The 16,716-nt window shown below is 43.4% G+C and overlaps 1 protein-coding gene across 2 annotated transcripts in view; it reads right to left on the reverse strand.

Moving 5' to 3' along the window:
• PDE10A (phosphodiesterase 10A) overlaps nucleotides 1-16,505 on the reverse strand; it is a 1,332,617-nt gene extending 1,316,112 nt beyond the window's left edge. For both annotated transcript variants that reach the window (XM_069235310.1, XM_069235309.1), the window contains exon 1: nucleotides 15,924-16,505. In XM_069235310.1, the coding sequence (XP_069091411.1) occupies nucleotides 15,924-16,452 (529 nt within the window). In that variant the 5' untranslated portion in view covers nucleotides 16,453-16,505. The remainder of the gene's footprint in view (nucleotides 1-15,923) is intronic.
• Nucleotides 16,506-16,716: the final 211 nt, after the last annotated feature.

Genomic DNA, 16,716 nt, shown 5'->3' on the forward strand with positions numbered 1-16,716 from the left:
ACCTATTCCCTTTTGACTTGGGAACGTATGTGACCTCTAAAGTTTGTCAATTACAAAAAATCTGATGAGTCAAAAAAGGCCATTCTCACTACGGAGAAAGGATAGAAGTGTGGCAGGGAAAGGTGATGGTTTAGAGAGGTTTGCAGTTATTTTCAGCTTCTGTAATTCAATTTAGAGAACTGTTCTAATCAAATACCCATTGACGCAGCAGCTCTGTAAAGGTAAGTCATCTCTAAGCGCGGCTGCCCGTACTAGAGACTTATGACCACGAATTATATGTAGCTCTTGCTTCTCTGGTTCGAGGATTTCCTCTAGGGTTTGGCGGAAAACAAAGCAAATAAGACCCCGCTCTGTCTGGCTTGTATTGCTTTTGCCTGAAAGTACCAACAAGTTCTCTTGGGTGTGGGAGTTAAAAATATAAATCAATCCGCTTTCCTCTTAAACAATTATGATAGGTTAACGTTTTTACAATTGTAAAAACACAGCTCAATCCTAAATTAGTTGAATTAAGTTATTATTAAAAAATATGAATATGTAGAAAGCAAATCACTGTCTTGCCATCACCTAAATAGAAAGTTAGGACATTAAAAAGTGTACGATGTGATGAGGAAGATGAAAGGATTCTAAGGATACGTTTGGATCCCACACATTGCGTTTGACACACCGCAGGAACGCGCCAGTTCTACACAAGTAGCAATTAGAAATGGTAGACAAAGGAGGTTGGCCCACATGGCTGTTATTCAGGCCAGTGTCATATGCTATGCAAAGGCTTCTACTCACGGAAGCAACAGAAGGTGAGAAGCAGTGTACCAATACTGCAGGGTACAACTGCCTCTTGTGGTGCGTGGGAGCATAGTTGTGAACTGAATTGTCATTCCTAAACCCAGAAGAAGACTAAGATATCTGTCCCCTCCCTACAGCAGAAGATACCAGCAGTGGGAATCCTCTCTTATATGCAAGACAGTCACAACTAAACACAGGTCCAAATAAAAAAAGCTGGATGCTTCGATCACTTGCACTGGCTAACAGCACAAGGCGAGAGTACCTACTGATAAGGAAAGGGCTTTCTAAAAAGAGAGAAAGTACAGGTGCACTCTGATGATGGTCTACAAAAGAAAACCGGCCGATTTGATATCCAATGACTGAAATGAAGCTAAGACAAAAAAAATTGAATTTCCACCGTACAGGGTACCCCTTATTAAAAGCTTATCTAAAGGGTAGAAATGTGGGTTCTCTGCAGAATTAGATGGAGCAGATACCCTCCTCACAGAGGAATTTCCCCACTTCCACCAGTGGTCTTCATGAGCATTACCTTCATTAGAGGCTACAAGAAATAGGAAAAACATTCAGATGGTATCAGATTTATGAATCCTGGGCCAAGAAGGTTGGAGCGCAGCGGTCAGAGCAACTGCCTCGGGAGCTGGAGATATGGGTTCAAGCCTCGGCGCAATATCCTGTGATTATGGGCAAATCACTTAATCTCCTCCTGCCCACAGACAGCGCCTTGAGACTTTCACAGGTGATAAGCCGCACTATATATATTTCTTTTTAAACTGCATTAAACTTAAGCAATATAGCCTCGAAGCCTTTGCAGAGGACTGCTTGAACAACCAGAACAGTGAGCATCCAAACTTTCCAACAAACGTTTTAAGACAGGAGATGATGAAGCGAGGACAGTGGTGGTGGCTGTTTTGTAGATTGAAGAGATGAGAGATTTTGTATGCACCACTGCAAAACCATATGATGTTTTTCTATGACCCGTTAGACATAGAACAAGGAAAGGAGAGAGCTATAGGTTATACGGACGGGACGGAAGAGGCAGTACTATGAAACTAACTGTGTAACGTGAAACCCAGGTTTTTTTTCCCCCCCACAAAGTCAATCTCCTTTCAGGTTCCACAATCACCATCCAACAGACGACAGTTATCTCACACTTGTGCACGCACACAAACACACATTGTATTAAACTATTTCTGTGGTAAACTGGTTCCGGCCCTAACCCTCTTCGTACAGTTGTGAGTTTAGAAGGCTATATTGTCAAGAGACATTACCATGCTTTTAAGTAGCAGTAGAAGCAAGTCACGAAAGTAGTGAAGGAAAAGCTCATTTTTTTTATTATCTAAAACAGGTTTCAAATCCTGATAAAAATATTAAAATTGAAAAAATGCTCTTACGCACCATTAGGCAGGTATTAAGTCAATTATCAGAACTACAAAACAGTTTAATTCCATCTCTTAAAGTATGCAGAGAGAACTAAAGGGGAGAGAGAGATCCTGGGAGTATCTGAAACAAACAGTTCTCATTTACAAGTGCACAGAGTTCCAGAAAGAGAAATAAAAGGCTATTTCGGGAAGAAAGTTCAATTTAAGCCTTCATCTTGGCATTCAGTGACAAAAGCAATTCTGGAAAAGGACAATTATGGAGTGTATTTGAAGAACACCAACATGGAACGAAAGCAGTTGTGTTCGCCTCCAGATATCCTGGTTTTCTGGGAATCAGATTATGTCTCAGGTCTGATATACCAAGAAGCATTGTTGTGTACCACCTGTGCTGTGTAGACAAGGGCACCTAAAATTGTGGAAAAAATAACAGGCACTACAAAGTGGGAGACATTTAAAATAAACAACAATTTTGAATAAACAATCTATGTTTGTTGTTAACTACAATTAATAACTCTTTGTGCATTGTTCCCAATATTCACCAGATCTTTCCCAAAAAGACCTCCACTTTTAACCACCACCAATCTGGAAGCCTGCACAATCTGGACTCTTACTGATTAGGTTTTAACAAACAATCCAAATTCCTGGCAAACCGCTCCACCTTATTACTACTTTTATGATCTCTTTAAGACGATTAAGAATCACCTTTATGACCGAGCCATGTGCAATATATGCACTATCCTCACAGGACTGTAAACGAGGCATAGATCCCTATACCTAGTTCACACATGCCCCTAATCTAGGAATAAGGAGTAAAGAGCACTGACGCAAACCCTTGTCTTTTTTCCTAAAAATTAATTAAAGAATTTAAAGGGGAAAAAAAAAACCTTACACGACTGATGATGGCCAGCCAGACCCCTTAAAACATGTAGGATCACTTTTCAATATTTGAAAATGGCAAAGTTAAACACACACAAACACACAAATCCTTGGCTCGCAACGTTAAAATAAAATATGCCTGCATCTGAAGAAGGGACCGAGTACTGTCTCTGCAACTAACAGGTTATAACAACTATATTATTTCTTCTGAAAGCACAATGAAAAGTAATGCGAAATTCCCTTACTGCATAATGAGTCTGGTCTAGCATGGTTGCAAAATGCCCCCCCATCCCCACACAAAAAACACAGAAATCAAATAATGCTATCACTCATAATCGAGAACATTTGAGGCAAGTTTTATTTTGAAAATGGCTATATATTTTCGACTCTAATACTATATATATATATATATATATATATATATATATATATATATATATATATATATATATATATATATATATATATAAATAAACACATTACCTACTGGCGTTCGCCAGTAGGTAGTTATAATTAGGACCATGTTTCCATTGGAAAAAAAAAAGCGCTTTTTTCACTTACCTATATCTTTGGCAGCGTTTGACGAATCTTCACGAAATTTTCACAAAAAAGTGGCCTGTGATTCTTGTTGTGCACTGTAAGTTTCAGGGTGATCGGTCAAGCGGGGCAGAGAAAAAGGGGGCTAAAAAAACGTTGCTTTTCCCATGTTTATTTCCATATAACTGTCAACAAGTCTGCAGCCCAAACCACTGGATAGAAATACACCAAATTTGGCAGAAAGTTAGCTGTCGGTACGCAGATTGTGCTTTTGTTTTTTGGTGTTGATCTGTTCAGTAGATTATGAGATATTTAAGGATGAATACATTTGTATTTGAAGACCTCACAAACTACCGCCCCATTTCTCTTCTCCCCTTCCCCGCCAAGGTCGCTGAGAAGATAGCGAACGCCCGACTATCTCACTTCCTAGAGGAAAACAATGCACTTGACGCCTCCCAGTCTGGATTTCACAAGAACCACAGCACTGGGACCTCCCTCATCCCCTGCACTGACGACATCAGAATCAGAGTTGACAAGGGCGAGACCGTCGCACTCATCCTCCTGGACCTCTCCGCAGCCTTCGACACTGTTTGCCACCAAATCCTCTGCGCATGCCTTTGACGCAGAAATCAGACACAAGGCCCTGGACTGGCTCACCTCCTTCCTCGCCGAAAGAACCCAGAAAGTCTGCCTCCCTCCCTCCCTTCCAGTCCCCGGCAACCAAGATCATCTGCGGGGTCCCCAAAGGGTCCTCCCTCAGCCCTACCCTCTTCAACCTTTACATGGCCCCGCTCGCCAACATCCTCTGCCCCCACGGTATCACCATCATCTCGCACGCAGACATCCAGCTCGCCATCTCCCTCACCAGGAACCCTCCCATCGCCAAGACAAACGTCCACACCGGACTCCGACACTGCCGAATGGATGACATTAAGCCACCTCAAACTCAACTCCAACAAAACAGAAATCATCATCTTCGGCCCCAACAAGACAGTATGGGACGACTCCTGGAGGCCCACCGCCCTAGGTCCACCCCCAACACCCTCCACCCACGCCCGCAACCTCTGCATCATCTTAGACTCATCTCTCTCCATGGCCCAGCAAATCAACACGATTCGCTTGCTACGGAAGACCTTCAAATGGATTCCCATAGAAACCAGAAAAACCGTCACCCATGCACTCATCAGCCGCAGATTGGACTACGGAAACGCCCTCTACGCTGGTACCACAGCCAAACATCAGCAGAAACTCCAGCGAATCCAGAACGCAGCCGCACGACTCATCCTCAATCTCCCACGACACAAACATCTCCGCTCACCTCAGATCCCTTCACTGGCTGCCCATCAGCAAAAGGATCATCTTCAAAGTCCTCATCCACGCTCACAAGTCCCTCCACAACACTGGACCAGCCTACCTCAACGAACAAGTGAACTTCCGCACACCCACTTGACTCCTTCGCTCTGCTGACCTCGCCCTCGCCACAGTCCCCCGCATCCAACGCACCACCTCCGGAGGCAGATCCTTCTCCTACCTCGGTCTCCAAGACCTGAAACTCCCTCCACACCAACCTATGCAAGACCCAGGACCTCCTGACTTTCAGAAAGCACCTCAAGACATGGCTTTTTGAGCAGTAAATGGCATCACCCCTTCCTCCCCCCTCTCCTCCACAGCGCCTTGAGACCCTTTCGGTGAGTAGCGCGCTTAATACATTTTTTGATTGATTGGTATATCTCTGGCTGCAAATAATTTGCTAATACGCGTGCAAAAAGAAGCGTTGCAATTAGCTGACCGCAACCGGACTTGAAAGTTGACACTGCCGTTTTATTTCTCGGGACACAGTCCCCAGGAGTGAAAATTCAAATTGAAAGTGGCATACGGGGTCAGGGTGAAGGTACCCTGACCCCAGGAGTGTGGCAAAGGTGTGTTTTGGAGGCAAATTATAGGTTTAATATAATTTTGCGTCACAGCACGCAATATCTGCGAAAATCTGCAAATTCTCATAAACTATTTGCAATTATTGAAAAATTGGGGGGGAATCAAAGACTCATTCATACACTAATTAATTCATTCATACATGCACTAAGAAGCTCAGGCCCCACTCACACACCTTCTCCGACACTCATGCACCCACACAACCACTTACACATCCACTGACAGGCCCTGTGGTCAACCAGCGCTGCGCATAGCCAAAGGTCATGTGTGGTGCAGGGTTGGGTAGTTATAAGGGCTTGGCTGCAAGACCAGGCCTTGCGACCAACCCCTGCTGCACACGGCTGAAGGATTTGCGCGGCGGGGTGGAATAATGTATAGTAATTAAAATTACTTCATGTTAAAAAAAAAAAAAAAAATTCACTGAAAAAAAAGCTTACAGGGGCGTTATAGTTAGGTTCTGAATTTACTCGTACAAAACCAAAGAAATTCAGCAGTTATAGTTTTTTCAAGTAACTATAACTCGCGCATTCGCCATGCACAGCTAACTACTTCACATATTATGTCACTGATGAGATTTTGTATGGCATCTTTGATATCATCGCAAGTTTTGTAATAACATTATTGATAAGAAAACTGTGCATGAGATAGTTACCTTAGGGAGCGAATTATAGTTACTTGAAAGAACTAATGATAAGTGATGAATTTCTACGGTTTTGTATGAGTAAACTCAGAACCTAACTATAACGGCCCTGTAACCTTTCGTTTTTTTGTGAAATATATATATATATATATATATACACACACATATACACATACATATATATGCCACACACGTTGCTCCCACTCTAGCCACCTGTGAAATGTAACACAGAACCCTGTAGCTAAGGTTGTGCTGTAAGAGACCAACAAGCTACATCGACCTTCATGCAATCTGGCATGCACTAAAGGACTGGAAGAAAAGCCTGTCAAGCAATATGTATCATTTAGGTAAGGGTTAGTGTTGTCAGTGTTGGACAAGCAAGCAAAAACGTAAATGTACATAAAAGTGTGAGCCTAACCGCAACTACACGGTCTTAAGTCAGCTAGAAACTACATACAGATTCAAAGCATACATAACTGTTCGTCACATGATTAGAAAGTCTATTTACAGTGGCTCAATATAGCCATATGAGAAGGACAAGGTAACTTTTATATATATCACTAAAGATAAACACCGTCTAACCTTCACAGAGTATGCTCAGAGGGCTGCCCCCTTCTTTAATCAGTGTGGTGGTGCTGCAGCCCTTAAGAGTCTAGTCTAGTAATAGTTCGTGTTGATTAATATCAAAGTGGGGAAAAAATGCCGTGATCCTGCTAAACATCTTTGTAGCGAGTTATGTGTATGGATGGGTGTGTCTGAACATATTACCGCCCTGCAATTCTGAATGTACATTAAACACTGGAAGACGTCTTTCTTTCCACATACCTCCATTAACATCGCACACATACTAGCAGTATCAAGTTCGAAGTAATGTGACCAGGCCACATGCTAGGATTCAAGACCCTCACCCAACACTTCCAACACACGTCATGCACAGTTCACACACATCTCCAACCAAACATACAAGTATCCGGTGATAGCAGCTAGAGTGCCACATAGTGGAAGTTGCCCACAACATAAATGCCAGAGAACATGAAATGGGACAATACATTTATCTTGTAAAACTGGTTTGTAAATATTGAACCCGAGTTATGGGCTTAAATTGGGCTTGACTGGAAGGCCAATGGAGATAGAGCGCAGAGCGTCAATTCGGAAAAGACCAGTGCAGGGGTCAGAAGAACAAGCAGGAAAATTTCAAAAGGTAGGTTAAAAGCAACGGTGGAGTTTCACCGTTGCAAACACAATGACACTCATCTCAACGTTTCCTGGCTTCACTGACACCCTTGCTTGGGACTGTAACCCAACCCAGGCTACTCAAGTCCCTACCTTGACTTGTTGTGTCCCATTCACAAAGTTTTAGCCTCAAGGTGGCACATACTGCCTCTCCCACACTCGTTTATCGTTCCTTCTGCTGATATTTTCAGAGAGAACACACCACAAAGCGTTTAGAATAAAAGAGACGCTTTCATAATAACATGCTTTCTGATCAGCTGAGACATCTGTGGCCACCGCCCCATCCTACAGGGAAATATCTAATAATGCAGGACCAAAGCTAAGACCTCGCCACATGCCCTGCCCAAAACACTTCAGAAAAAGACGTCAGAAACAATCACTCGGCTTCACAAGATCCAATGCAAGAATTACAGAACTTCCCCAGCCAAAACATGCATGTGGGCAAGGCACCCCGGGGGCAAATGGACACTGTTCACTAACTAGGAGCCCTAAACTTTAACAGATCCTCATCTCTAACATATACCTCAAATTAAGATTTCATATCCCTAGTCATCAGTTGTTAATGTAATTGACAGAGGAATACGTTCATATCAGATTTTCATTAAAACTGCCCATGCTAATTAGTAGTAATTGTACTATGAAATGGAGGAGTCCGAGGTACATACTTTTAGTTAGATTTGGGGCGTTCCCAACTAAGTTCGACAGCTCGCGTCTGCCACAGCATTGGATAGCCACTCAAAAGCGGTGGAAGACTGGGCTCATGCCAGTGGCCTTCATCAATTCCTGTGACACTAGGTAACTGACAAAAGCATGGACAGGTATACAGCAGGTAAAGAGCAAAAAAATGAATGTTTTCTTCTTTCCATTCACATAAGAATTTGACCTTAGTACGAGCAGATCTCCTAGTCTGGCATTGTAGCTGGTGTTCTGCTAGAACTTGACCAGTGCAGTTGATTTGGGAAAGTGATGCCACACATGGTTGGTTTCTCGTGAGAAATGGGTTCCCAGACAATGGCAGCAATGATGCAGCTCACCGCTTAATTGTGCTAGTGGGGTTCTCTGTCTACTGGTATTACATTTCAACTGAGCTGAGAGATAGGCTGACTAATGACAGAGTGAAAGTGTCAGGGAGTCAAAGTGTATGTTTAACTGCTGTGCACAGAACTGCCCAGGTCTCCTTCAAGACACGCCCCACTTCTAGACACCATTTTCTTGTTCCCCATTATACAATTTATTTTTATGTAGCTTACAGGAAGGAAAAAAAAAAACTCCTCAACAGTTGTGCTTAGACATGTGTTTACAGCATCTCTGGTAACTAATCCTGCAGATTCCCCACTCCTGTGTTTGAAATGGCAGACATCCAGATATCCATTATACTCTGTATTAGAAGAGTTAAAAGGCTACTGCTAGCTCACTGTTACCACGAAAAGTGGGGTTGGCTTCCTCCAGAACAGGGCTGTCAAATGAAAATTCAGAAGGTGCGGACCCCATATCCTGCCTGTCGTAACAAGTTACAATGTCTCATCCGGGGTGGTAAACAAAATACACATGCAATTACAATGTGACACATCTAACAAAACCATATCCATTTTGAAGGAAAGTGAATTATTCTTTGGGATGGGGGGTTCCACAGCTCCAAAAATTGTTCTGAGAAGGGTGCTACGTTTATGGCTGGGCTTGGGGAGCCACATTTATGGCTGGAACTAGCTAGTGAATCAAGGGGCGATTGCACCCTAATCAATGCGGTAAAGGTTCCCAGGTGCAACCCGACCTACATTTTTAGCAGATTCTGCATGCCCTACTGCAAGCAATCCTTCAGTGCACCTTACTTCTAAAATCCAAGATGGAGAATCGTTTTCCCTCTTCTGCAGAGTCTCTGTGCCAGACGAGAGGTGCCCCCAGGGAAATGAGGAGCGCCATCCTTTAAGGTCACTGAAAATTGTTTCTGGAGGTAGCTTCTGTCCCATTGGACTTTGAACCAACAAGAATTAGAAAACAAAAATGAACCTTTTCCAGGCCTCACTTTACACTTTGTCAAAGGGTAGGCCCTTCACAGTTTAATGAAGCACTTGGGTGCCACCATAACTAGTTTTCCTGAAAGGCAAAGAAAAACACCCTCCTATACAAGGGCCATTGTTTCTGCTCTGGGAGCAGTATTCACACCTCAATAAGGTCAAGCTGTAGCAGACCAGCTATCAACAGGCTGCTGCTAATCACCCTACCCTAGGGAGAGGAAGAAAAAGGGTGCCTTCCTAAATGTTACTTTTCCTATATAGTTATTAAAAATTCAACTTTACAATTACATTTGAATTTTACTAAAAATTCAGAATTGCCTTTGTATGGACTTTTGTAGCAGTTTCCTGCCAAAAGTTACTGATTAAAGTGTATAATCTGTACTTTGACATTTTCTAAGATTCAGCTGCAGCCTGCCCAATGAAAATAGCTTTAGGGGGCTAGTCACAGGGGGAAGATGCCATCTTTAGAGATGCACATGTTCCACTTTTAAATGTCAGGCACCCTGCCTTGTGGGCAATGAGGCATACTTAAGGATGACAATAATTAGAAGCATGGCTTCCTGCATGTCAAAACAGGCTATTTTGACAGGTTTTACTGCAGGTTTTAGGCTGCTGCAGTCAGGCTACACATGGTCAGACCTACTCTGTGGATGGCACAGTAGGTGCTGCAGTCGCCAGGAAGCATTTAACTGCAAAACCCTGGGTGTACTTACGACACTATATTCTAGGAACGTGTCAGCAAGACAAATGTGTCAATTTTGATAAATCAATTTAATCATGTTTAAAGTGTGAGCACAGGCACTTCACTCCTGTTAGGCAAGGACACAGTGCAGTTATAGGGCCACCAAAATAGGGTCCAAAAAAAGGTAAATTATCTACTGTAACCCGCCTTTTCTGATTGATTTGATATACAATTTTTCGAATGTAATTTAGTATCATGTGAATCTGGTATGAATGTGGCATTCCTGTATGTATGGCAGACACCCCTGATCCAGAGGAGTCCCAATGGGGACATTTGCCTCTGCTAGATCAGCCAGCCTATTGCTGCATCATTGGACTGGCAGAAACTTTTCACAGGCAGGTTCAGGGCAGTAGCAGCTGCATACTTTCACTTCAGTCGGAGTACAGCATGAGACGAGAGGCATTTGCAACAGGGTGGTTTAGGCCCATTGTTTACAATGGGATCTAAGCTTTGCCATTATTCCCCTACAATTACTGTAGTTTTGTCCCATGCTCTTTACCTTTACCACCTGAAAGCATCAAGTCATGATCTCTTCTTCCCCTTATTGAGGTTTTTTTTTTTTTTAAGAATTAAGGTATTCTTTTAACGTAAGTTCTCTTCTGTAAAAACTGCATTATGTATTGTTGATTTTTGCAAAGTTTATCAAACTTTCTCCACACTTGAGAAACATTATGCTTGGCTTATGCTATCAATTCAGGAGAGTCAGTGTGATGGACCAATGTAGTCTCTGTCCCAGCAGGTTCATTTGTTCCCTTGGTGCAGGACAGAGTGCAAAACCCCTAAATCCTTCCATTGTTTAGTATGCCTAGAGACAGGTGCGAAAACCTCGCAGTAATTAATGAGGAAAGATAAGACTATTAAAGTCTGAATACTTAGATGTTCTCTACAAGCTAATGGATAGGGACGAAGGGGTTGTCTCAAACATCTCCACTATATGCAAGGAGAGCTAGCGGCCCTTAACAATGCATATCCAGGATCACTGTGTCAAAACACCATTAATTATTTCAAAGGAATATTAAGTATGGGGAAGCCAGGTGAACTGCAGAATCATTAAGGTATACAAAATACGAGTCAAGGGTGAAAACAGCTCTCAGGAGTTACTTATACCAATGTGGAAAAACTGAACGGGGGATCTGTATGCAAGTAGTGTTCAGTGGTCATGTATGACTAATGTTATCTTAAAACACGAATGAAATAGATACCAGAGGTCAAACAACTTGTAAATAAAGGAAAGTGGGAGAAATAGTCATGGTGCATTAAGGGAAATAAGAGTCAGATGTGCTGCACTGAGCTTAAAGGGATGATAACATTTTCAAAGATGAAGTTCTGAAACTTTTGCAAGTTAAAATGCTCCCTGATTGTACATTCTAAAGACACTTTAGGGTCAATGGGTTCTTTCTTGGCCTGTTCAATAGCAAAGCCAGGTATAGCATCACAACACACTGGGTGGAAAGTAGAATCTTCCCACCTAGATATCAAATTTCAAAATGAATTGATGAATGTATACACAACATGAGTAAGAGAAAAATAGAACCGAAATATGGTCACGTTCAAGCCATTGACCGTACCCACCACAAAAAGTACACATGGCTGAACTCACTCTATAAAACACATCTACCCACCAAATCATAACTTATCTTGAGAAAGCACTTTTTTTTTTTTAAAGCATTCAATTCTGGCTAACATATTAGCCTGCAAAGCAGTCCAATCGCCACAAAAATTGGTACTGGAGTGTTCTGTGAAAAAATATTTTAACTAGTGAAAAAGTCCCTAATGTGCTTGGGGGGGAAAATGGGGGCTATCAAGCCAAGAACTGGCCACGGTTGTGGCTGAGATAATTCAAAACACAAATGCCAAGCCCACAAAAAACGTTTGACTACGTAAATAATGGGAGATTAAGGTATAAACCAATAAACTAACTTTCAATAGATTAATGATGGTTTGTAAAACAGTATCCATTTTATGACCTCTGGGCTACAAAGAAAGTTCAGCCAGCAATTTAAGACGACAAAACAAATCTGAAAAATCTTTCCATATCCGATAGCATTGCCTCAAATATTAGCAGTGCATGTGGCAAAGTACTCCTGTTTGGCACTTTGATGCCAACATGTTTTTCTTCCTTTACATTCCAGCCTATTATACAATAACTATCGCAATTATGCACTTTTTACCCCTTGCAAGGTGTGAAATTGCATAACAGTGTGCATTCTTATGAGCAACACAAGACACATCGAATGCAGCCTTCCTCTCCGACATTTACTTGAGATATTAGGCTCCAAGAGAGTAAATTAAAACAACGGATCAACCTAAAGTCAACCTCATGGTAAAATACATTCACAAGGCAGGCACTACTACATTTAATACTTCTAAACCACAGAGGGTAACCCACAAACCCCGAGGGCTGGGTGAAGAATAATCATTACATACAACAATGCCCAAAGGGGAAAACCAAGCAATTATTTATACATCATAGAACATAGGTGAAAATAGAAAAACTATTTATTCATATAAATATATTCATTCATCTACAAATACATCTAAAAACCATCTTTATATATTCATCCTATAGGAACATCCCATCTAGTAACCAAACAGTCGGCTGGTTCTTTTTTTACTGCATTGACTCAATTGATTTGGAATGGAGTCAATGCAGTAAAAAAAGAACCAACCGACTGTTTTTAAAATTCTCTGTATAGGTTTTTGATCTATTTGAATATTTATTATTCTTTTTTCTGTCATTTAACACGAGCACTCTTTTCTACATGATCTGTCCTTTGGGGTTTTGTTTACTAGATGGGATGACCCTATAGGATGAATATATAAAGATGGTTTTTAGATGCATTTGTAGATGAATGATTATATTTATATGAATAAATAGTTTTTCTATTTTCACCTATGTTGTTCTATGATGTATAAATAATTGCTTGGTTTTCCCCTTTGGGCATTGTTGTATGTAATGACTACTACATTTAAGGCATCAAATATCAACAGCATAGGGATTCACCCTTAATCCAATTTAAAATAAAAGTTGATAATGATACCATCTAAATCAAAGGACAGTATACTTGTCCACTCACTCCAGCCACTAGATATAAACTACAACCATGTTAAATGAAACATGCAATAACATTGCTACCTGTGGGTGAATGCGAGAGAGACATGTTCCACCTGGTTGAAAATCAAGCGAAGAACTGAGCCCCTTACACTAGGTATGTCTAATGTTGGCCTGATCCAGACCAAATGTTCACAACACAAATTTAGACATATACATAGATACACACACACGTTTACATAAAGTGACTCTAAACAAGAGTAATACGTGTAGTCAGAGGTTAACTTGAAATCTGGCAAGGGTCCAACTCTGCAGGACAAAATTTAGACACCCCTACCGCACACCTTTTTAGATGAGCAGCATGAATAATAAAACATTTCGCTACTGGTCACTTGGTTTTAAGTTTGCAGCACAAAACACCCAGGCTACAAACACAGCAGGACCTTGATGTGGAAAGTGACAACTGCCAAAATACATAGAAGCTATTTTTTTTTTTCTTTTCAGTAACACCACATGCATCCTGAGTAAGATCATAGGTTACTGCGATATGGCATAAAATATAATTACGTAGCATTTCGCTATCGGGACTATAGCAAATTGCCCAACTAACAAACTTGGAGCTTTGTTGCTATTTTATCTTCCCAGCAGTCTCTTTTGAACTGCTGAGATAAAGCATAAACGGAAGGCTCAAAGATCAATCCTTGAATCTTCCCACTATCTTAAACTTGACTATTTTTCTAGAGCTACACATGGATTGCGAGTGCAAAGATTGGCAATGCGACCATATCTAATTGGAAATCTCACTTAAAGTCCAAATCTCTTCATTGTTTGCGTACAAAGTAATTAATTTCTGTGACACGTAGTCTGTAGCCCCAAGACTGCGCATGGAAACTTTGAGGCAGAGTGGTTACGTACTTGCATTGCTGGGCAAAATTATTTGTGGAGGTTCAAGACAACATAGTAACCAGACATTACATATATAAACATGTTTATATACTGAGTAACGTATGGGTAGTCCAAGGCCCAGGAGAGGTAGAGGACGATAGCCGGTGCAGTTCAGCCTCAAGGTTTAAGGGTGGTTTTGAACACAGACTTCAATGGAGGGAGCGAGGATCAGCTCCAAATTCATGGGTGAGAACATTCCAGGAGATGAGGCCGTGGTGTGTAGATTGAAGGACCATCTCTAAGTACAAAAAGAAGAGTGTAGTTTTTCCTGATTTACATGTACCATTTTGGCACACCTCCCTTTATATTTCTGACTTGCTTTCTACTTAAAAGTTTTACAATTTGATTTAGTGTTAAAAGCCCATTTTGTTGCAACACTAGTGCAGTCTAGAGATGCTCTATGCAGTGGTTCCCAACCTTTCGTCTTCTGAGGGCCCCCTCTTTATAATTACTGGAACTCGGGGACCCCCCACTGATTAATTATTGTAATCCCCCCACCCTACACTGAGTCATTACTAAAAGCTGGGCACCTATTCTATTAATATTATTCAAATTTCTAAGAAGTCATGGACCCCCCTGACGAGGCTACGTGGACTCCAAGGGGGTCCCTCGACCACAGATTGGGAACCAATGCTCTATGGCCTTACAAGCAGGTGGTGGAGTCTCTGATGGTATGACTCTAAAATGAACCTAATTTGGCGGGTGTCACCCTCCTCTACACTCTATTCCAAACAACACGTCTACCATACATTTCAATGGGCTCGCACACCCTGAAAACTTCTTCACCTAAACAAAAAAAAAAAAAAAAAAAAAAAGTAGGTTTTCCAAGAGGATCACCTTCAAAAACGGTCAGTTTCACCACGCTTGGAGAGTCGGATGGTTGAGAGGGATGTCATCGGATATGTGCACAGTGCTCTCAGAATCCGTACTCTGGACAGAGCATGCACACAGAGTACCTGACATTAGAGGAGCCAGGGCGCTCTCCTTGAGACTTTAACGAACAATAAATGCTGGCGGTGGGAAAACAAATTTCAGTCTACGTGTAAGCCTACAAACAAATGGACGTGTTTTGGGGATATACATCGGTATTTCACAGAAATAAAGAAATATCGGATTCTGTCGAACTTAAGCTAACATAAAAGTTAAAATCAAGCATTTCAAAACAGTAAAACTATATATAAAGTACTTTTTTCTGTAAGTGGTCCATGGGGAAAACAATATATTGCATCCTGTCGCCTCCTTTATTCGGTTGCCCTTCAGGAAGCACATCATCTGCATTCACTTACGTCCGAGACGAAGAGTTTGGAAGATGAAACTGGTAACCACACGGTAGTTTATGCACTGACAGCTGCCAATTATTGCAAATACCCTACTCCCATGTTGTAAACCAATATTAACGTCCTCGGCGTGTGGTACCCGGCATGTCATCGAGAAATGCACGCCCAGGGGCACTCAGACCACGAGTTCTAGCGGTGAGCGTAAAATATAGAAGGGAAATTAACTCCACGTTTACAAGCATCCTTATGAACTCGTTAAATACCATGCTATGAGGTGAGTCGCGACATCTCGCAATAGGCGTTGGACCGCACCGTCAGACTTGTTACGGTAAAAGAGAAGGCAGGGGACGGTCTGTGCCTGACAGGTAACTGAACTGTGATTAAGGAAACACTCTCGCCCTTGTCCAGTCACTATTGCCCCACAGAGTTCAAGGGAGTGAGCCTCGCAGCTGAAGTCCCCACCACGTGCGAGTCCAGCCCTTCAACCCTCACTCAGCCCGGGCGACACTTACTTGTGCTCACGAAGCAGTCGGTGATCCTCCTGAAGCAGCCCGCTGCCGGAGAGGCTCCATCCTCCATGGCGGGGAGGGAGGCGGCGCGGAGCCGGCAGCCCCCCAGCGGGGCCCTGCGCGGGCTCGGGAGGAGGCTGCAGCCCAGTCCCGCCGCGGCCAGCAGCAGCGCCTTCTGCGGGAGCGGGGCGGCGGTCCGGCGCCTCCGGCCCGCGGCTGCGCGCAGGAGGTTGTAGGACCAGCGGCAGCAGCAGTGCTGGGGAGAGCTCCGGCTCCCGGCGGCCCCCGGATCCCCGCAGCCCGTCGCGGGCGAGGGCCAGTGCGGGAGGCGCTGCGCGGCGCTGCTGCTGATGCTGCCGGAGGAGGCGGTGGGTGTGCGCTGCTGCTGCTGCTGCTGCTGCCGCTGCCGCTGCCGCTGCCGCCGCCGCGCTGCGCTGCTTCCTGCCTCGGCCTGCCGGGGGGCGGAGGGGCGGGCCGAGGGCGCCGCCGCGGCTGCTGATGGGAGCGCTGCTCTCCGCGCCCCCTCGGACATGCCCCTCGCCTCCAGGAGGCGGGCGGCGCCGGCTCTTGTCTTTTTTTCCTCGCTCTCTTCTTCGCTCCCTTTGGAAGGCAGGAAACTGCTCGTGGACGCTGAAAGGAGTGGGAGGGACCGGGGCGGAGGGAAAACAAGAAGCCGAACCCGGTGCCTGCCTCCCGCGGGGGCCGCTCACTCTGTGAAGCTCCCTGGGGTCGCTGCCAAGCGCAACATCCCGTGTCACACCAGTCACTCGTGCCCTCTTGCTTTTTTCTTGTTCAC

This window comes from Pleurodeles waltl, chromosome 5 (genome assembly GCF_031143425.1).
Source record: "Pleurodeles waltl isolate 20211129_DDA chromosome 5, aPleWal1.hap1.20221129, whole genome shotgun sequence".
Lineage (NCBI taxonomy): Eukaryota > Metazoa > Chordata > Amphibia > Caudata > Salamandridae > Pleurodeles > Pleurodeles waltl.